Source organism: Fringilla coelebs (assembly GCF_963513975.1).
Source record: "Fringilla coelebs genome assembly, chromosome: 12".
Classification (NCBI taxonomy): domain Eukaryota; kingdom Metazoa; phylum Chordata; class Aves; order Passeriformes; family Fringillidae; genus Fringilla; species Fringilla coelebs.
This window is the reverse complement of record NC_140038.1, coordinates 21,714,238-21,735,391: the sequence shown is the minus strand read 5'-3', so window position 1 is coordinate 21,735,391 and position 21,154 is coordinate 21,714,238. Positions and strand designations below refer to the sequence as shown.

Sequence of the window (21,154 nt, the reverse complement as noted above, 5' to 3'; positions counted from 1 at the left end):
CTGCCCACATCAGCTTCTTTGGAAACTCCACAGAGCTGCACGTGCAGAGCTTCAGGGTCCTCCTGAGGCACTGAGTCCCCGTGTGAAGCAGCTGTGGGCCACCCAAACCCAGAGAGCCCCTCTGGCAGGGCCAGGTGCCCCAGTGCCAGGTGGGCACGCTGCTCCTGCCTGGGCTCTGCACACAAAGCTGCCCCACCCTGCTGGTACTGCTGACAGAAGGACCACGGCTCTGGGATGCTTCCCAGCCCTTCCAATCCCCCTAATTATGGTGGAAATGGAAAAGAAAGAGGGCTCTCCCTTTAAATGAAAAGACAGAAAAATTATAGAACCTCAAAATCCCAAACACATTTTCTCCAGGGCTCGCAAACCCACTGGTGCCAACACCACAGAGGGCAGCAGTGAGGGCTGGGGCTGTCCTGCCCAGCTCTGACCCACCTACAAGCCATAATTTTCCCTTTAAATCATTGCATCCATCTTTCTCAGCCCTTAATTGTGGCTTTTGTGGGCCCCTAGAAAAATATTTCCAACTCGCTCTCATCTAGCCTTCAAATCCTCTGTTCACATTTGATTCCATTTGTTCCTTAGCAACAAGCTCTGTTCCCAGGCTCTCCCCTTTCTCTCCTGATATTTGTCTTCACTCTGAACACTTTTGGAACGGCTGTTTAAATTAGGAGTTATCATTTTCTGGTTGAAACCCTCAGCCTGTGGCTAAGCTGATTCACAAAAACACAAAAATAAATCAAGGCTACACAGAGCGTCACCATTAATCACCCCATGGAATCTTTTGGCTTGGGATGGACCTTGAAGATCATCCAGTTCCACCCCCTGCCCTGGGCAGGGACACCTTCCACTACACCAGGCTGTTCCAAGCCACGTCCAGCTGAAAACCTCATTTCTGCCCTCCTTGTGCCAAGCACGGAGCGTGGCCCTCACCCTGTGTGTGTGAGGGAGCTGCAAAGGCCAGGGCTGGGGCAGAGATGAACTGCCCAGTGCTCCTATCCCACCCTGAGAGCTCTCCAAGCAACGGAATGCCCATCCAGGGGAGCCCACAGGGACACAGCCATGGATTTCTGTGGGCAGGAGCACACCCAGCACTCTGGGGCAGGCTCAGGTGTCCGTGGGCTCCTGTCCCCAGCTCCCACCCCTTGGCAAGACACTGGCACGTCCCCAGTGTCCCCTCTCACCTCGGACCAGTTGCCCACAGTCCACGGGGAGGGACAGGGGACCTCTGGGTGGCAGGGCGTGGTGGCATCTGGCTTGGTGAGGTGCTGGCAGTCTGCTGGCTGCAGGGCCCTCTGCTCGTCCAGCCCCACGCTCTGGATGCACAGCACCGTCCTCTTCATCAGCCCTGCCCGGCCACACGTGGCTGAGCACTGCTGCCACTCACCCACCCACCACCTGCGGGGGAAAGGGGACAAGGGGGACATGGGGACAAGGGGGGAAAGGAAGAGAAAGATCTCAGTCAGAGCAAGCAGCCATGCCCCACGATCCATCCCATTGCCCATCACATGAGGCCATGGGAAAAGGAGGATCCCAAATGTGTCAGCCCAGCATCTGGGAGCTCAGACAGAGGGTCAGGGATGGGACAGTCCCCCCGAGCTGTGCACAGAGGCACGGAGGAGCATCCTGCCAGGATGGGACCATCTGTGAGGCTCTGCCTGTGGACACGCAATGCCCTGCAGCCGTCAGGCGACCCCAGGGATGCTGTCACGGGCCACCCAGGGCCTGGGACCCATGCCCAGGGCGAGAGAGGGGCAGCAGGGTGGGTGGCACCTGGCCGGGCAGGGCTCCTCGCTGCAGGTGCGCTGCTGGTCGTCGGGGCGCGTCAGCGCGTCGCAGAACCGCTCCTCCACCAGGCCCGCCAGCCTCTCCACGCAGTGCACCACCTGCCGCTGCACCCCTGGGGAAGGATGGGCACTGAGGGCACCCCCGGGGCACTGAGGGCACCCCCAGGGCACTGGCTGCCACCCCGGGGGCACTGCCTGCCACCCTGGGGGCATTGGCACCACATGGGCACCAGCACGGCTTTGGAAACTGAACGCAACCACCCAGCACAGGAGGACTGAGTGAGCCAGGACAGTGGGAAGGAAATGAAAGCACCACTTGAAGCTGCAGGTTCATTGGTGCTGAGGCTGAGGGGCCCTTGCAGAGCCCCTGGCACCGGGGCAGCTGGGGCAGGATGGCAGCCGGAGCCGTGCAGCCATGGAGGGGCACCAGCCTGACACCCCTGCCAGGAGCACACCCAGCACCGTGTGCACTGCGAGCTCTGGGGGCTGACAAGGGGCAGCACTCGGCTCTTCTGGCAGCCCTGCCCCATCCCAGCTCAGGCACAAACACTGCCCAAAGCCTCGTGTCCCCAGTCTGCTCACAGGGGTTTTATGGTGACCTCAGCGCACTGCCTCGCTCCGGCTTCTGTCCCCGTTTCTGTAACACGTACTTGACCTGTGACACGGAGAGCTGTCACCATGAGCCCAGCTGAGACTGACAGAACCCTGCTGAAGCTCCTGAGCTGGGCTCTGGCTCAAGCACTTGGGAGCTTACAGGGCCTTGGGACTCACCAGAGGCTCACTGAGAGCTCTCCCAAACGCACATCTCATCTCACATCATCACTCAGTGCAGGAAGAGGGGCTCAGCCCTCTCCAGCTGCTCACCCTCACCAACTCCTGCCTGATTCACTCCTCTATTTCCCTTCCGTTCTGGAAGCCGAGCACTCGAATCATACAAAGAAAAGCTGGTTTTAAACAAAGCCCATGTCCTGGCACTCTGTGCTACCTAGAAAGCACAAGCGTCCTTGAATTCCCCTTTTTTCCAGTGCCAGCTGCTCTCGAGGAAGTGCTTGCTGCTCCCAGCCTCCCCCGGCAGAGTTCCAGAATTGTCCCTCTGCACCAGCTGCCCCAAAAGCTGCCCTGGGGGCCCTGGGATACCCAGCCAGTGGGGCAGGAGGGGGGAAGCAAACGTCCACACACGGACACTGTGGGACCCCAGTGCTCTCTGTAAAACCCTGGATATCCTCCCCCCTGCAGAGCCCAGCCAGGCAGGAGACTGGCCCTTCCACACCCCCTGATTCCTCTAAAGCTCTTTTGTCTCCATCCAGGGCTGGGTAACAGGACACCGAGCTGGGAGCACAGTGCTGATAAAGCCCTGGGGTTCCTGCTGAGCACCACAGGCCGTGACCTCAGCAGATGTGCCTTTCTTCTTCCCCTAGGACCCCGTGAAACCCAAGACCCAGGAATTTCAAAGGCTCCCCAGGGACCCTCGACTGCCCGGAGCGGTGTCCCAAGGGCTGTGCTCACCTGTCCCACAGGTGGCCGTGCAGGTGGTCCAGGAGCCAAAGCGCCACAGGAACTCGGGCTGCTCGATCTCGTTCTCGCTGTCAGCCGGGCGCTGGATCGTGTACTGGTACCTCACCCCGGGGTTGGTCTCCTGGAACAGCAGCTGGGGGACACAGGGGACAGGGCAGGGCAGTGGGGGGTGGCACTGCCCCAGGGGCTTCCCGGGGTGAGGGAGCTGCCCAGCAGGGACAGAAGGACGTGACCCTGTGCCCAGCACCCCAACAGAGCTGGATGGGACTTGGAGTAATCCAGTTTGTGGAAGGTGTCCCTGCCCACTGGTGGAATTTCCTAAGCTGCCTCCCACTGCAGAGGGGCTCCTGCTGCTCCTGTGGTTGACACAAGCCCTGCTGGAAGCACCCACGCTTGTGAGGGCCGGGAGTTCATCCCTGTTTTTCTTAGCCTAAGCACTCCCATTATTGCCAAAGCTTTGTTGTTCTTGGAGCTTTGGCGGGAGCCAGGGCGTCTTTCCAAAAGCTCTCCATGAATATCGAAACGTTGTTGTCCACGGGTTTTAATTAGGTTATGAATCCCAGAAAGTGATTTGTGGGTGCTGAGCATGCCAGCATTCCCATTAACAGCAGCCCTTGGCAGCAGCAGGCCCAGGATCCTGCTCACATCCCACCCCGAGCTGCTGCTGAAGGAAAGGCAGGAGGAGATTGTGGCTGCTCGGGGTGGCTGAGCCCTGGGAGAGCCTTGCAAAGGCAGGGATGTTCTGGGGAGTGGTGGGGCTGAGCCACGACTGCCAGGGCAGGGGGATCCTGGGGGTGCACGGGATGCAGCTCCGTGGTGCACCACCTCTGCACCATACCTGGCACCACGAGGGATGCCAGCCTGGTGCCAGCTGTGCCATCAGGTGTGGGATGATTCCCACTGGTTTCTGCAGAGGAAGGCTTGGCCTCATGGTCACAAGGATAGTGACTCCCACAGCTCTGCATGAGCTGGCAGCTCCCTCGCTCCTGACTGTCCTGCCCAGCCAGAAGCACCAGGGGCTCTTTCCCTGCTGGTGATAAGATACGGGAAAGGCTCAGGAAACAGCTCTTTCTCCTCACACTCCCTCTCCTGTGCAAACATTCTGCAGAATGCTGCAAAGGGGACGAGGCTCAGCTGCAAGTGACGTGGGCTGGAAACATCCCTGGGCTGGCAGCAAGTCTTGGCTGCCCCAGCGTTGGCTCCCAGAGAAACACACCCCGAGGAGGAGAGAGCCCTTCCTCTGGATGCAGAGAGGGCTGTGAGGGACCACAGCAGCTCAGCCCCACGAGGAGGGCAGGATCCATCCTACCTGGATCCACACGGGCTCCACGGTGGGCCCCGGAGAGGTGAGGTTCTCCCAGTTGCCTGTCCTCTTGTAGGTGAAGGTGGTCCCTGCCACCCTGTAGTCCCCGTTCCACTGGATGGTCCAGCCTCCATTCAGGAAATACTTCTCTGGGTCCTCGCTCCGCAGTGCCAGGAAATTCCCAGCTTCTGCCACCTCTTCAATCCGGATCTCCCGGGCTCCCACGGGGATAATCCCAATGTCCACGTAACCTGGGAATGGAACCAAGCGTTGGTCTTGGGGAAGTCAGAGGTGTCTGAGATGATTTCTGTCCTTGGGTGGGTGCTGTGTCCCCTGGGTGCCAGCACTGTGCCAATCCTTACACCTCTGTAAGGCAGCAGTGGGCACCAAGCCCTACCCTGAGCCCACCTGAGTTCCCTGCTGTCTTATCCCCAAAAAATCAACAAGTTGGAATTAAACTCCCCTTCCAAAGGAGCAGCAGCAGCCCAGCTGTGCAGGACCAGACATGGGGGTGCTCTGGGGACAGCAGGAGGAGGTGCCCTTACCCAGCCCCTCGCTGTCCTCGAAGGTCTTGTGGACGGTGTGGCAGGTGGAGCCGTCCCCGTGGCACACCCCGCAGCGATCCTCCACGGCGTGCGAGTCGATCTCGTAGTCACAGCCCACGTTCTGCAAGGGAGCCCCGTCAGCCCAGCACCAGCACCTCCCAGTCCCTCCCAGCACCGATGGCATCGTCCCCAAGAGATTCACAGCATCCTGGGATGGCTTGGGGTGGAAGGGACCTTAAAGACAATCCAGTTCCAGCCCCCTGCCGTGGGCAGGGACACCTTCTCTGAGAGCAGGGCGCTCCAAGGTTGCTCCAGGCTGCGTCCATCCTGGCCTGGGTGGTGCTCTGGCTCCTTGAGGCCAGCACAGAGGCTGACACAGCCCGTACCACTCACCCCACGGCAACCAGGAGCGCTCTCCAAGTGGGGGATGGCAGAAGGAGCGAGCTCAGCACGAGAGGGAGGGGATGCTGAGCGCCCAAGGGTGGGTGCCGCCCCGTGGGTGCCCCGTGGGTCCCCGGGTGGCCAGCCCACCTTGCAGATGCCGTTGATGCAGACGTCGCGGCTGGCGTCGCTGTCGTAGCAGGGCGTGCCGTCCACCACCGCGTCCCGCAGCTTCTCCGCAAAGTACTCGTGCTCGGGCCGGCAGTGCAGCTCGCAGGGGTTCACTGGGGAACAGGCACACACTCAGCCCCAGCACTGGTCTCTCCGAAAGCAAAATCAACCCTGCAAGCCCAGGGCAGTGTAAAATACAAAATCCAGCACGGGCTGCAAGGCGAGGCTGGGACACAAACAGCCAGCTCCGGCCGCTCCGGGGCCGTGCCCGAGCCGCTCCAGGTTTGAGGTCTCCGCTCTCCACTCACTGTTGTTGGGCACCGGTGTCCACTTGTAGAGCTTCCCTTTGTAGGGCATGGGGTTGAACTGGCTGCACTGGACCTGGCGGAAGGAGGGCTTGTCCGGGGGGCAGCGCCGCACGTTGCAGATCCGGAACCGCTTGCGCTCGCCCAGGCAGTACCGGCCCCCGTACTTGGGCCTGGGGGAGGCAAGAACCAGTCACAAGGGCTGGGAGGGCACAGGCCTCAGAGTCACAGAGCTGTGGAATGGTTTGGGTCGGAAGGGACCTCAAAGTCCATCCCTGTTCCACCCCCTGCCAGGGGCAGGGACGCCTTCCACAGACCAGGCTGCTCCAAGCCCCGTCCAGCCTGGTGCCCATCCTGCAGCTGCTCAGGACTCTCCTTCCCACCCAGGGAATCCTCCTGACTCTGCTCCTCTACTGCCCCAGGGAATGGCAAAGCTGACACTGGGCTTTTTAAAGCAAGGGAGACTCGAGAAGCACAGCAGTGCTTTTCTCAGATGCCAGCAGACCCTCACAACACGGCCACCATCTCCCTCCACGCTGCCTTGTCCTTCAAGCACACCGCTGTCCATGGCCCAGTCACCTCACGGGAATTCCTCCTCCTGGGCACACTCTGCTGAAGAGAATGAAGCTAATGATTATTTTAGGGCTGTGTTTACATGCTCTGCCCTGAGGAATGGCTGGGGGGGGTGGTGCCCAGCACACATTTTCTCACTTCATCCCAAGGGCAAAGCTGAAGATTTACCTCCAGTGGCCAAAGCAAACAACTGCCTGGGAAATTCCCAGTGTTTGCTCTCCTGCCTGTCCACAGCTGTGTTTGGAACACTCCACAAACCACCACAGCACCTCTGCCACAGCCTTTATGTCAAACACAAATCCAGGTCCTGATCCAGCACCGAGATGACAGAGCGCTTCCCTCAAGAGCTCAGCAGCACGTACCAAACTCACCCGAGAAAGAGGATGGGCAGGAGCTCACTCCTGGGGCTGTCAGAGCTCCCCATGGGAAAGCAACTCCCCTGGAACATCACTACAAAGCCCTTTTCCTCCCCATCCCAGGCTGCTCTGACACCAGGGCAAGCTGGGGGTTTTGGCTAAATCCAGTGCAACAGGGATCTGGTGACCAAGGGGACATCTGGGGAGCAGATGGGTCAGCAGAAATCCCAGGATGGAGATGGCAGCTCCTCCAGCAGTGCCCGGACACTTCCAGCCAGCACTGGCTGATGGAATGCAGCAGGGTGATAAACTGCAGCAGGATTTTTCAAAACAACTCTGAATCAGGCTCCAAGAATGCCTGGTTTGCTGTTCTGTCACTAAAGGACACTGGATATGTTTTACATCTCTGAGCGTGGAGCCTCTGCCCTTTGTTTGAGTCACACTGCAGCACTCCAGGGCAGGGGATGGAACCGGTCCCTCCCAGCCCAAACCACCCCAGCATCCTGTGACTCCTGTTGGTGTCCTGGGGTCTGGGCAGGCCAGGCTCAGGGCTGGCTTACGTGGGGTGGCTGCAGTGCCTCTCAGCACTCTGCACTCCTGCTCCACAGCTGCGGGAGCAGGAGGCCCAGGCGCTCCAGGAGCTCCAGCCGCCGTCGATGGGCTCGGGCCGGAAGCCCACGGGAACACACTCGCCGTTGAAGCACCACTGCAGGACAGGAGGGGAACAAGGGGTTAAGGGTGGGCAGCGCTGAGGCCCAGCACACACACTGCCCGTGGAAATCCCTGCTTTGCTTGCACGGAGGTGCCTGGGGTCAGCTGGGCTCTGCCAGAGCCTGCAGCTCCTCAAGCCATGGGAAACTCAGGGGTCTTGGGCTGTTTGAGGATTTGAGGGAGAAAACAAACCCAAAGCTCCATGGAGACCCCTCAGCAAGGGGATTCACAGCCCAGTGTCAGCCCAGAGGGGCTCCCCAGCAGTGGGAAAGACCCCAGGGAGGAGCATCCACCATGGCAGCAGAGCGAGCCTTGTGCTCTCCTGCCATGGTCATTAACTGTGGGTTTCACCTTGCCAGGTGATTCAAGGGACCCCAAGTGAGTCACCTTCCCTAGGGGCAGTCCCTGCTGGGGCAGGGGGTGTTTGGGCAGAGCAGGGGCAGTGGGATGAGCCCAGCCCTGCGCTGACCCTGCAGAGCCCCTGTGTGTGCCGGAGCAGGGCTCCCTGAGGCCATGGAGGGGTGTCCCCCCACCCCATTACCTTGCTCTCCCCGCAGGCTGTGCCATCCACAGCTGCATCCAGCTTGGAGTGACACGTGTTCCCCACCGTGCACCACAGCGTGCTGCAGACACTCTGTGGGGAGAGAGGGACAGGTTCCTGCCTGGCACAGAGCCCTCCCTGGGGCACAGACCAGATCCATCCCTGGGGCACAGATCCATCCCTGGGGCACAGATGAGATCCATCCCTGGGGCACAGATCAGATCCATCCCTGGGGCACAGAGCCCTCCCTCGGGCACAGATCAGATCCATCCCTGGGGCACAGATCAGATCCATCCCTCGGGCACAGATCAGATCCATCCCTGGGGCACTGATCAGATCCATCCCTGGGGCACTGATCAGATCCATCCCTGGGGCACAGAGCCCTCCCTCGGGCACAGACCAGATCCATCCCTCGGGCACAGATCAGATCCATCCCTCGGGCACAGACCAGATCCATCCCTCGGGCACAGACCAGATCCATCCCTGGGGCACAGATCAGATCCATCCCTGGGGCACAGATCAGACCCATCCCTGGGGCACAGATCAGATCCATCCCTGGGGCACAGATCAGACCCATCCCTGGGGCACAGATCAGACCCATCCCTGGGGCACAGATCAGGTCCATCCCTCGGGCACAGATCCATCCCTTGGGCACAGCTCAGGTCCCTCCCTCGGGCAGGGTGGGCACAGCCCCAGCCAAGCCCCCCCGTGTCCCGCAGTCCCCCTTACGTCCATGTCGTCGCAGAAGGTGGAGTAGGGGCCGTACTGCAGCCGGCACTGGTGGCCCACGTCGTACAGGACGCCCGGGGGCACCAGGGGAAAGTCCAGCAGCTCCCGGGCCGGGGGGTCATCCAGGCACAGCCCCCAGCCCCGGCTGCAAGAGAGGTCACACAGCGTCACCCAGTGTGCCACACCTCCGGCAGGTGACGGGAGCAGCCGCTGGTCAATGTCCCGGGATGAGCAACCAGCGTTTCCCAGTGACACAGCCCGGCTCTGCAGTCCCCGGAGCTGCTCCAGTGTGGACGAGCACCTCTGGGTACCTCACTGGGCTGGGAGCCCCCCAGAGTGATCCCCCCCATGTCCCCCGCGGTGGCAGGACGTGGGGAAGGTGAAGGGACAAAGACAGAAGGGGCAACAGCCATAAATGTCCCAGCGACACTGATGTCAACAGGCAGAAGCGTCCCTGCAGACCCGGCTGACAGGGATGAAGAGATGCTCAGCAGCCAGCCGTGCCCACCCCGCGCTCAGGCCCGGCTGGACAGGACAGCTTCGGGGCCGGGCGGTGCCTCCCCTGCTCCCGCTGCTTCTGACGCTTCCCAAACACAGCCGGGATTGTCCCCGGCTCAGCCCGCCGCGTTATTTCAACGAACTTGTTTCCAGCGAGGCCGAGCCTCTGGCAAGGCTGCGGCGGCGGATCGGATTACCCGGGTTTGTTGGGATGGGGAACGGCTGGGAATTCACGTGCAACGAGATTCCTTTTTAAGCCAAAGCAGCAGCACGGAAACAGGGCTGGAAGCAGGAGAGCTGCTGCTTTGGGGGGCTGGCAGTGCCACGGGGTGATGCCCAGCAGAAGCAGCACCCCCTCCTCCCCTTGCCATGCCACCCACCGAGTTCCAGACTGGACACCTACAAACAGCTCCCTTGGCTGGAGACAGCCCCCTAAGCTCCCATGCATGTCCTCACTGAAATACACTGATATTTCCCTATGGGACAAACCAGGAAAGAGGCAGCTTTCAGCAGCCCAGGGGCTCAAAAATTTCCATTTCCAAACTCCCAACAGCAGGAGCATCCTGCTGCTCCCAGCCCAGTGGGAAGGGCAGGATCCCATCCCTGTGGGTGATGTGGGGCTGAGCTGGGATGGATGGGGCATGGGTTGGGCAGCTGGACACAGGGTCTTGCCACAGCCTCTGTCAGACACACGCTGCAGGGCACCCCAAGTGTATTTCCACAGAATCCCAAAATCCTGGCATGGTTTGGGTTGGAAGGAGCCTTAAAGCCCTTTCCATTCTGTGCACTTGGAGTGTTTTCTCTGAAAACAGAAGGTGTCCTTACTGGAAAAAGTCCAGGCTCCAGCACTTCATCCTGGATGAGCCCCAGGTGTGACACTCGTGCTGCTCTGGACTCTTCACCCTCTGCCTTTTTGGGCCCCACAGGTCCCCCCTACCTGTCCCCAGCCTCCTGTTCCTCTGAGTGCTTGGGCACTCCCTGCCCTGCCCCAGCTCACAGAGGGGTCTCTGTTCAGTCTGGGGGTGACTGGCATCTGCCTCAGCTTTCCAGCTTTTCCAGAAATCTATTGCTTTGTTAAATATTTTACAATCAATCTCCTGGTCTGTTCAGTTGGCCAAAACACATCTCCAAGCAGGGAAAAATTGGCCTGAGTTTCCCTCTGGCTTCCAGGGATCTGCAGTAAATCCCAGTCCAAGGGAAAGATGCAGGGGCCTGCACTGCTCTGCCTGTTCCAGTCCGTTCCTTAACGAGCTGGAGGATGGAGTGGATGGAACAATGATTAAATCCCCATCTGTGAGCAGCCTGAGAGGATCTGCAGATACATTTGAGAGCAGGATTAAAATTCCAAAAGCTCCCAGAGAACTGGAGGAAGGGTCCAAAGAAGCCAGGACAGAATTCAACAAAAACAAAGGCAAAGCTTGGAGCTGGGGAAGAATCAGCTGCAGAGCCATGGGGCTGGTGGGGCTGGCAGAGGGTGGCACGGGCAGGGCAGGGGCAGCAGCCCCCAGGCCCTGGCAAGGGGAGGATGATGGAAGAAGAGCTCCAGCACTGAGGAAAGAGGCTGAAAGTCTGCTTGTCTGATGCAGAGCAAAGACTGAAGGGTCCCTCAGCAGCCACCCTGTGCCAGCACCCTACACTGGCCTGAGCGAGGGGACACCTTCCTTGGGGACAGGCTGCCACGGCAGGGACAGGAGCTCTCCCAGTGCCCCCAGTCAGACCCTGACTGAAGCCCCAGCTGCAGCAGCACTGACTGCAGTGCTGGGGCCCTGCTGCTGCCAGGAATCACTTTCAGATGCTCCGACATTCAGCAGGGCTTGTGAAATAACAATGATCTTGTGTAAAATAATAATAATCACCATGCAAGAGTGCGGTTTTCCCGAACATGAGGTCTGTTCCAAGCACACCCAGCAACCCCAGGTCAGCAGGGTCGGGTTTCCTGGCTCCCTCCCTCCCGTTCTGCTGCCAGCATCCCGTTACAACACTGCTGTCTGTGCCCTGGCCCGGGGTGTCACAGCCGGTAACAGGCAGCTCCCGAGGAAGAGCTGCTCCTTCTGGGGGACCAGGGGGACCCAAACCCCAGCAGAGGAGCTTCCAGCTGCGCTGTCTCCCCATCGCAGCTCGCAGCAGCCCGGGGTCAGCACAGGCAGGAAATTCTTCCTGCCCAAGTGAAGGTTAAAAGCAGAGGGCCAAGAGCGCTGCGGATGCGGAGAGCTCCATTCCTCAGAAAGCCATAAATCAGCAGAAATTCCCCTGCACGGGGCCAACCCACATGGCCCAGGCTGGGATTTGGGAGCGGAGCCTGGCCCCAGCAGCCTCCCCTGGCCCAGCTCTCCCCTCGCTGCTCCTCACTGCTTTCAAACCTTCCTGCAGCAAGGGGGAAAACGCTCCTCCAGTGCAAGCCCCTGGCTGACAAACCAAACTCCGGGCTGGGTTCCTTGGAACTTCCTAACAACAGGCTGAAAAATCAGCCACGGGTGCTAAAAATAAACAAAGGCAGGGAAGAATTTGGCTGGATCTGGTTTGCCCATGACAGGCTGAGAGAATCAGAGAGATTCTGCAGAGCCTGCAGGGAGCACTGAGGGAAAACACTCTGGTTTTAGCAGTGCAGCCACAGCCCCTGTGCGACCCCAAAAGCTCCTGACCCCCCTTCACAGCATAGAGTGAGGCAACCCTGGGAGGATCCATGGAATTGTGGAATGGTTTGGTGGGAAGGGACCTCAAAGCCCATCTCATTCCACCCCTGCCATGGGCAGGAACATCTCCCACTACCCCAGGCTGCTCCAAGCCCCAGGGACACTCCCAGGGATCAGGCAGCCACAGCTGCTCTGGGCAAAGACCCCCAACTCTCTTAGAGAGATATCTCAGAGATAAGAGCATCCCCCCGTGCCTGGGCCCCGACCCCCAGCCCCATCAGTGAGGAGGAAGAGGAGGAAGCACTCACTCGAGGAAGCGTGTGATGTACTCGCGGCTGCAGCGGGACCAGGTGAGTGGGGACGTGTCATACAGGAGCTGTGGAGACATGATGAAAGGTCTTTTCCCAACTGGCTCACAGTCATTGCTGCTTCCATCATGCTGAATCCCAAAACTGTGTAAGACACAGCCCACGGAGGGGAGGTGAGCCACGAGCACCACAGCCACCGCCGCCGCCGCTCCCGGCCCCGCTCCCGCACAGGAGCAGGGACTGCCCTGGGCATTGCTGCTGGCAGCCCTGAGCTTGTCCCCTGCTCTCACTGCAGCTTTCCCACTGACAGCTCAGGAGTATTCGACAAGATCTCGCTGGGGGGTGTTTTCCCACATGCAGATGTCTACTGGGAACTGCAATGTTCAAGTGACCTTGTCAAAGTTTAACTGAAACTGGGGCAAGCAAAATTCTGTCGCTGATATGACAGACAGATCCTACTTTAAAACCTCTCAATGGGCAAGCCCTGCTCCAAAACCTTCCCACACCACCCCAGGACAATACACAGGTGCAATTTCTCCGGGTTGCCTTGGATTGTGTGGTTCTCATTAAACCTGGGACAACCCAAAACCTAACTCTGCAATGAAACCCTCAGGGAGCAAGGGAGTGTTTGGACCCATGAGGAACCCCCTGAGAACATCTCCCAGCTTCCCCCCGTGCTTTCTCCAGCCCCAGGGTGCGCACAGAGGACAGCAGGAGGAGGAGGAGGAGGGTGGTACCTGTGTCCCAGCTCGTGGGCCACGGTGAAGGCGAGCGGCAGCCCCGTGTCCTCGTTGATGTTGCAGCTCCGGTGGGGCTGGCACATCCCGGCCACGTGCGACAGCCCCAGGGTCTCACAGGGCCTGTTCATGGCAGCACAGATGTCCTTCCTTGGCCGAGGGGACGAGGACACACGGACAGACAGACAGACACAGAGCAGAGAGGGCGTTGGAAGGCAGCAGGACCCGGCACACGGACAGCGGCCAAACAGGAGTGAGAGCAGGACATCCAACATCCTTCCACAGGGGAAACATTTGTGACCTTTCCTTTCCCCTTTCCTCTCCCAGTATCCCCAGCTCACCATTAAGCCTGATTAATGGGAGCTGCTGGCCAGCCTGGCTGCATTTATTCCCTTGTATAAATAAAGCTGATGCTGGGGATAATCAAACAATGTTTTGGGGAAGCACATCCCAGAGGTGCTGTGGTTTTCCAGGGCAGCTCCAGCCACCCAGGAAGAACAGCTCCACTGAAGTACAAGGCCCCAAGTGCCTCATTTCTGCTACAAAGGAACCTCCCAGGGAAGATAAAGCTGCCGTGGGTTGTGAATCATCACCCAAACCACCACAACAGCCGGCTCACGGCAGCCTGAAAGCCTCAAACCAGGCTTTGACTGCAAGGTACACAAACTTGGCCAGAGGCAGGAATTCCTGCCAGCTCCGTGGGAGGTCAGGGGCTTCCCAGAGGCTCCTCTGCCAAGCCCAGCCTCTCAGGAAAAAGGAGAGTTAATCCTGTGCACAGCTCCTGGATGCAGCCCTTCTGGGGCTTGGCAACAGGGCCACGCTGAAAACCTGGTTTGGAAACCTCAGCTGGGAGCAGTGTCCAGATTTAAACCTGAGATCTGAGACCAGTCCATGGAATCACACACTCATGGAATGCTTTGGGTTGGAAGGATCCTAAAGATCATCTAAATCCAACCCCCTGCCATGGGCAGGGACACCTTCAACAGCAGCTCCAGCCACCAGGAAATGTCCCCAGATTTCACATCACAGATATCACGTGCAGGTGTCCAGGCAGGGAGAGTGAGATTTCAGGAGCTGCTGGGAGATGCTCCCCTGGCTGTCCCACCTGCAGCCAGGTGAGTTTTTGGCTGCCCCAGCCCCAGCCCTGTGTGTGGGCTCCACACCTGGTGAGCAGCACGGCGACGTCGTGGTGCAGGGGGTGGGAGTCTCCCTTCACGTTGATGCTCTTCTGCCACTTGCAGAAGCTTTTCAAGGTGTTGTCTGCGTGGTGGGAGATCTTCAGGTCCTCCTGCCAAAAGAGAGGGAGATCTGCTGGAGCTGTTTGGATTTTGGGATGGGGAGGGGAGAGGTCTGACCCCAGGCACATCAGAGTGGGATCGGGAATGACTGCCGTCCAGATGGAATTGCTCCATGTTTATAGCTTGTAGGCTGGGTGGGAAAACAGCCCTTTTCCTGCTTTCTTTTCATCTGTGATTCAACCAAAACATTAAATCATCCAGTAACGGGGGTTAAGAACCACTGCAGGAAAACCTCACGTGCTGGCTGACAGAGAAGGATGTGGCTGTGGAGACCCTGAGTGGCCTCAGGCCCCCCAGAGCCACCAGGGCAGCTTGGACACGGCCACCAGTGACCCAGAGCCCTCTGCCAGCACAGTGACACTGTGTTCCCAGACACCACCCCAAGAGCAGGCTCTGCAGCTCCTCTGCCCACACCGCCCCGGGCTCCACCAGCCAAGAGGAGGAGGCAAAGGTGGGCACCTGGATTTCTCCCCCACGCCAGGCCAGGCCAGGGGGCCAGCCCAGGAGGGAGCCTGGTCTCCAGCCCAGCCCCAGTTTGGGCCTCACCTCCTCGTGCTCCAGCAGGATCAGCCGCACTATGGCGATGTTGATGGGGTTCCCGATGCTGGCGTGGTGGAACAGCCCTGCCACCTGCAGTGGGACACCACGGGGACATGGCTGGGGACACAGGGCAGCCAGCACACTGCCCCTGCCACCTCCAGCTGCGGCAGCTCCTGCGGGAAAAGCTGCTGCAGGCTGTTGACAGCATCTCAGGAATTCCCCACATGGGAGGCAAGAGCAGACACGGGGCTGGAGCGAGGCCTGCCATGAAATCCATTTACACTCGATGGGATCTGTGCAGACACTGGAGCTCAGCCAGAAACGCCTGGGGGACCCCTCTGCTCTCACTCCTATTGCATGTGTTTAACATCCCAAAGGAGTTTGGTGCCTTCTGCACCCCCAGAAATCCAGGGATGTTATCTGAGGTCCTCTTCCCCCTCCCACCCTTTCCTGGCATCAACCAAAGCTTTTCTCTGGAATGCCAAGAGTGCCACCCCGGCAGCAGCAGAGGGACAGACTGAGCCACCTCCTTCTCTGCTTGTGTCACGGCCCCAGCACAGCCCCCCAGACTGCCAGAGGAGACCACCACAGCCTGTCCAGCACCTCCCTCGGAGGCCACGTCCCCATCCCCATCCCCATGGTACCACGGACCCCTGCCCGTGTCAGGGGCACCTGGATGAGCTCTGGGTGCCTCCCAGGGCTCGGTGCTGCCGTGGCCCAGCCCTGCAGGGCCAGCACTCACCATGTTCATGACGGTCAGCACGTACTTCTCGATGTTGGCACTGCCGTGGAACTCCACCATCTTGGTGTCTGCCACCACCAGCGTCTCCACCCACTTCTCCCTGCTGACGGAGCGCTGCTTGATCCTTCTCCTCCTGTGCTGCTTCTGCTCCCACCTCTCCCTGCGCCTCTCAGACCGCTCCAGGCTCTCCTGAGACTCTGAGGGATTTAAGGGGAAAAATATTTTTTCCTTGATCAAGTGCCTGCAACTTTAATATCTTCTTTTTTAATTCAAAGGAATCATCTTTGATGTGGAGAAGGCTCCACACTTAGAGCCATAATGCAATAACTCATGTGCATTTTGCTGTGCTCTGTTCCAAAGGACTCTGAGCTCAGCCTGCTGCACATGAGCAGGACACTAAAAAAAACCAAAACAAACCAAACAACAGAGCACTTGAAGGAATTTCTTTGACCAGAACAATACTCCACAAGGAGCAGGGAGCCTCCCAAAGCAGAGTCAGCGTTTGTACTGACACAGGAATTTGTAGACAACACCGCAGAGATGCTTGAGAAACAACCTGAGAAAAAACCCCGTGGCTTCACATTTGGGGTCATCCCAAATCTCAGTTTTTCAGGAAGGGACAGTTCCCATCACGATGAACTCTGTGCCCCCAAAGCAGCACTGGTGACTGGAGCCAGACCCCAGCAGCAGCAGCAGAGCCCTGGGCAGGCTGGGACCCTGCAGGCCAGCACAGAGACTGCCCCAGGCACAGGGAGAGAGAGCAGGCTCTGCTCCTTCCCAAGGGGAAACACGGGGACCCTGCAGGCCAGCACAGAGACTGCCCCAGGCACAGGGAGAGAGAGCAGGCTCTGCTCCTTCCCAAGGGGGGAGAACGGGAATGTTGGCTGGGAGTCCGGAGGCGGGGAGAGCTCAGCTCCTCACGCACACCGGCCACTGGGAATTCTGCAGAGGGGACTTTTCCTGTGACACGGCTCCAAGAGCAAGGTCAGGGTCAGCCCCAGCTGGGTGAAGGCTTTACAAACCTCATCCCACATAGTGGGAATTGCTTTCATGGCTTCCCTAACAATGGACTCCTACATTTCCTGGGCTGCACTGAGCAGCAGTGTGCTGTGAAAGGGCGTTTCATCCCCAGCCTGAGAAATCCCAGCTATCTGCACCTCCTGAGGAATTGCTAATACCACTGTGACAGTTTAATCACAGCAGCTTCCTTGGAGCTCGTTCCCATTGTGTCCTTAGTGCTGAGCTCCCAGCCAGGACTGAGGCTGCTGCAGGGCTGGGGGTGCCCAGGGGGCATTTCCCCTTGGGATCATCCCTGTCCAACACCACAGGCAGCCCTGGGCACTGACAGGAGTTAAACAACACCAGCAGCACCTGCCTGTCGTGGGCAAAGCAAAGAGCAGCACAGCAGAGCTCAGCACGAGGATGGCAGTCACTAAAATCCTGCAGACTTTGGGGCTCCTTTGGGATTCCCCTCCAGGGCATGCACAGCACGTTCACCCCACTGGTCCTGATTACAGAGGAGATCCACATGAATTACACAGTCCAGAATGGACTTGAGTCAAGAACAGATTTCAAAGCCTAGAAGAAGCCATTAAGATTATTAGCACAGATTAAGTAATTAATTTAGATTATCAGAAGAATGCCTGAAGATAACCCTGTTACAGAAGCAAACCCCAGAGTGCTCCAGAAAATGTGCAGCACGTAATGCACTGCAGCTTCATCGGGGAGCAAAGTGCCCATGAGCTTCTGGGAATGCACTGAATTCCTCAGCATTGTAATGCTGGATTTGGGAGTTTATCCAACCCATCTGCTGCGCACAGGGAAGGACCCACCGAGTTCCACTCCCGAAGTCCAATGCCCAGGCAGGTCAAAACCAAAGTTTTGGTGGAAATGAAAGCAAAAGCTCTGTCTCCACATCAGGCCTGGCCTGCAGCAGGGCTGGGAGCAGGAGATGAGCCCAGAGGCCTGAGGCCCAGCACCCACTGGGACCCCGGTGACACAGAGGAAGGGACAGTACCTGGCACGCCGCAGGACTCCCGCGGGGCCGGGGGGCTCCTGCCCTGCTCAGCCCTGGCCTTGGGCACCTGGCGCTTGTAGATCCTGTGGGGCTGTGCTGCTCCCTCCTCCCGGGGGCTGCTGGACACGGGCTCGATGAAATAGTCCTCGTTCATGAGCTGAAACACACCTTTCTGCCAGGGAGACACAAAGTGCCACCGTCAGGCCACCTGCAGCTCAGGTGGAACCTGGCGCTGGCAGCGATCACGGAATCAAGGGACTTTGGAATGGTTGGGGTGGGAAGGGACCTTAAAGCCCATCCCTGCCATGGCAGGGACACCTCCCACTGTCCCAGGCTGCTCCCAGCCCATCCAGCCCGGCCTTGGGCACTGCCAGGGATCCAGGGGCAGCCACAGCTGCTCTGGGAATTCCAGCCCAGCCCCTGCCCACCCTCCCAGGGAAGGATTCTCCCCAGTGTCCCATTTCCTCCTGCCCTCTGGCAGTGGGGAGCCGTGGAGGATTCGATGGAGTTGTGCTCCCTCCAAAGTGAGGGACACGAGCATGGGCACTGCCCCAGCAGGTACATGGGACATTTCTGCAAACCCACAGCAGGTTCTAAACCCTTTCCCCCAAACTCCTCCAGGTCACTGCTAACTCAGGAAATACCAACAGTGGAGCTGAGGAAACAGCGAGCAGCTTCACTGCCCAGGAGCTGCGCTATCACACCTGCAGCTCCCAGCCCCTCATTCCCAGGTGTGCTCCTCACAATCCCACTGCAGCACAAGGCAGAAAATTGCTCTTTTTGGGAACTTGGACACAAACAAGTAAACCCAGCCCCAGAGAGTTCCCAAACCGCTGCAATCCATGGGAAATTTACAGTCAGCTCATCTGCGGCTGCACCGGACCTGCGTGAGGAGATGCTGACTCTCCTGCTGCTGCTGGGAATTTTGGTGTCACTTTTGGCAGAAAAAAGGGCTCCACCCAGCTCCTGCCATTCCCTTATGGGTCAGGGCTCGGTTGGAGCGGGGCTGTACTCACCAGGCCATCGCAGGTGCTGAGGGCCGCCAGCCCCGCCTGCCGCGCCCGGCCCCGCACCTCCCCGATCATATGGCACGGGTTGTAGGAGCGGGGCTGGATCTTGGCGCCGGCGATGCCCCCGAAACGCCTCTCGCTGACAAAGCCCGGGGCCAGGAGGTGCCTGTTGAGGCTCAGGTTGAATTTCAGGGGTTGCCCTCTGTACTGCAGCTCGTAGAAGGCGGGGAGCTTGCTCCTGGAGGCAGGAGACCTCCGGTGAAGGGCCCGGTGGGACAAGTCGTAGGACAGGAAGGCTCCGCTCTCGTCGACCTTGATGGGATGGACGATGTCGCTGCCGGAGCGCGGGTCTGGGGAGAGGGGGTGCAGCGCTTACCCGCAGGGCTCTTCACCTTTCCTCTCGCACCCCTTCCCCCCGCTGGACTCCCCCTGCGGCGGCAGGGGACCCGGACAGCAGCCGGATGTGCCCGCTGGGACGGAACGGAGCGGGGACAGCAGGGCCGGCGCTGGGCTTTGCCGGGGGACAGCGCTAAGGTCAGGGTCAGGGGCCGGCCGGGCGAGGGGGAGTCAGGCAGCTCCGGAGCCCTGCCCTGCCCGGCTGGCCCCGCTTAACTCCCGCTGTTAAACTCCGGCTGCCAGTAAAATAACCACCGAGCAAACAACGGGAAAAACTCCCCCAAAATGGAATCCCCGCTTTGAGGCGGTGTTGGGACACGCCATCTCTGGGGGCAAAGCACCCGCGGGCACGGAGCGCCCCGGAGCCTCCCCAGGCGGGGCTCGGCGCTGCGGCCGCGGGGAGCCGGGAGGGGACCGGGGCTGCCGGCTCCGAGCGTGCTCAACCCGCGGGCACGGAGCGCGGCAGCGGCGGGAGCACCGGGCTGGCCGGCTCGCAAGCATCCCGCGGACAATCCCGCGGTCACCCAGCGCTCATCCCGCTCATTCCCGCGGACACCCAGCGCTCATCCCGCTCATCCCCGCGGACAATCCCGCGGACACTCAGCGCTCATTCCAGCGGGTATCCCGCTCATTCCCGCGGACAATCCCGCGGACACCCAGCGCTCATCCCGCTCATCCCCGCGGACAATCCCGCGGACACCCAGCGCTCATCCCGCTCATCCCCGCGGACACCCAGCGCTCATCCCGCTCATTCCCGCGGACAATCCCGCGGACACCCAGCGCTCATTCCAGCGCTCATCCCACTCATTCCCGCGGACAATCCCGCGGACACCCGGTGCTCATTCCAGCGCTCATCCCGCTCATTCCCGCGGACGCCCAGCGCTCATTCCAGCGGGCATCCCGCTCATTCCCGCGGACACTCGGCGCTCATTGCAGCGGACAATCCCGCGAACTCCCAGCGCTCATCCCCGCGGACACCCCGCACTCCACGGACAGCCCGCCCCCATCCCCGCGGACCCCCGCGGCCCTCCCGCGGTCCCCGCCGTGCTGTCCCCCCGGACCTGTCCCCGCGGTGCCCCCGCCCGCGGCCAGCGCCAGCGCGGCGGCGACGGGGACGAGGGGCAGGAGCGGGCGCAGCGCGGCCGGGGCCGCCATGGCTGCGGCGGGCTGGGGGCTCCGCCGGGGCGGGGCCGGGCACAACGGGGGGCGGGGCTACACACAACAGGGGGCGGGACCACACACAACAGATGGGCGGGGCTGTGCGCGTTTGGGGCGGGGTTATGTACATCAGATGGGCGGGATTATACTGATGCCTTCAGTTTGAGCTTTGACATTTTCCACATTCTGTACTGTATTAGTTTATAACTCTGAACTTCGTATAGAGCGTTAGCAGTTCTCACAGCTCAGTCACACAGAACAATCCTTTTCCAGCCCCACAACCAAAGACACCGCTGCAGCTCCAGGCCCAAAAAGTGCAAACAGCAGCGAATTGAGGAGAGCAACCTGGGAGGATGGGACTGCATCACCTGGAGCTGTCACTGGACAATTAACTCCAGCATGGAAATGAACTAAAACTTATAAAAGTGTGAAAACTCATGACCCGGAGTCCAACCTGGGTGTAGCCATGGCCAGGCACTTGTACTGCCCAAGGTGTGTCCTGTGAAGGCCTTTTAATAAATCCCTACTTTATTCCTTTAACTCTGCCCGGCTCTGTTCCAGGCAGCCTCTCAAGGCGTCAATGCATGTCTGATGGGAGGGGTTATGCATATTAAAACTAGATTATGTACATTAGGGGCGGGGTTATGCACATTAAGGGGCGGTGCTTATATTACGCGTTGCCGGCGTGGCCCATGGCGCCCCCTGGCGCTCCTTTGCCGCTTTGCTTCGTCTGCCGCGCCGTGAGGACCGCGATTAAAAAAAACCACAAAAATTCAGTGAATTTTCGGTCAAAAATGAAAAACGATGCTTGGCTGATGCCGCCATGTCCTTCCTCTCCTCAGCCGGGGCTGCCCGTCGTTGCCTCCTTTTATTTTCTCTCAGATTGAAGCGCACCGGGAG

General features: G+C 59.7%; 1 protein-coding gene across 1 annotated transcript in view; it reads right to left on the bottom strand.

Annotated features, from left to right (window-relative positions):
• ADAMTS7 (ADAM metallopeptidase with thrombospondin type 1 motif 7) overlaps window positions 1-19,597 on the bottom strand; it is a gene marked incomplete at both ends in the record, with an annotated part of 31,686 nt that extends 12,089 nt beyond the window's left edge. The window contains 18 exons of the mRNA XM_084213821.1: window positions 1,185-1,398; window positions 1,774-1,900; window positions 3,294-3,435; window positions 4,612-4,856; window positions 5,151-5,271; window positions 5,682-5,815; window positions 6,011-6,180; window positions 7,497-7,642; window positions 8,189-8,281; window positions 8,918-9,062; window positions 12,357-12,500; window positions 13,094-13,243; window positions 14,257-14,381; window positions 14,938-15,021; window positions 15,674-15,870; window positions 17,691-17,862; window positions 18,707-19,050; window positions 19,438-19,597. Of these exons, the coding sequence (XP_084069947.1) occupies window positions 1,185-1,398; window positions 1,774-1,900; window positions 3,294-3,435; window positions 4,612-4,856; window positions 5,151-5,271; window positions 5,682-5,815; window positions 6,011-6,180; window positions 7,497-7,642; window positions 8,189-8,281; window positions 8,918-9,062; window positions 12,357-12,500; window positions 13,094-13,243; window positions 14,257-14,381; window positions 14,938-15,021; window positions 15,674-15,870; window positions 17,691-17,862; window positions 18,707-19,050; window positions 19,438-19,597 (2,913 nt within the window). The remainder of the gene's footprint in view (window positions 1-1,184; window positions 1,399-1,773; window positions 1,901-3,293; window positions 3,436-4,611; window positions 4,857-5,150; window positions 5,272-5,681; window positions 5,816-6,010; window positions 6,181-7,496; window positions 7,643-8,188; window positions 8,282-8,917; window positions 9,063-12,356; window positions 12,501-13,093; window positions 13,244-14,256; window positions 14,382-14,937; window positions 15,022-15,673; window positions 15,871-17,690; window positions 17,863-18,706; window positions 19,051-19,437) is intronic.
• Window positions 19,598-21,154: the final 1,557 nt, after the last annotated feature.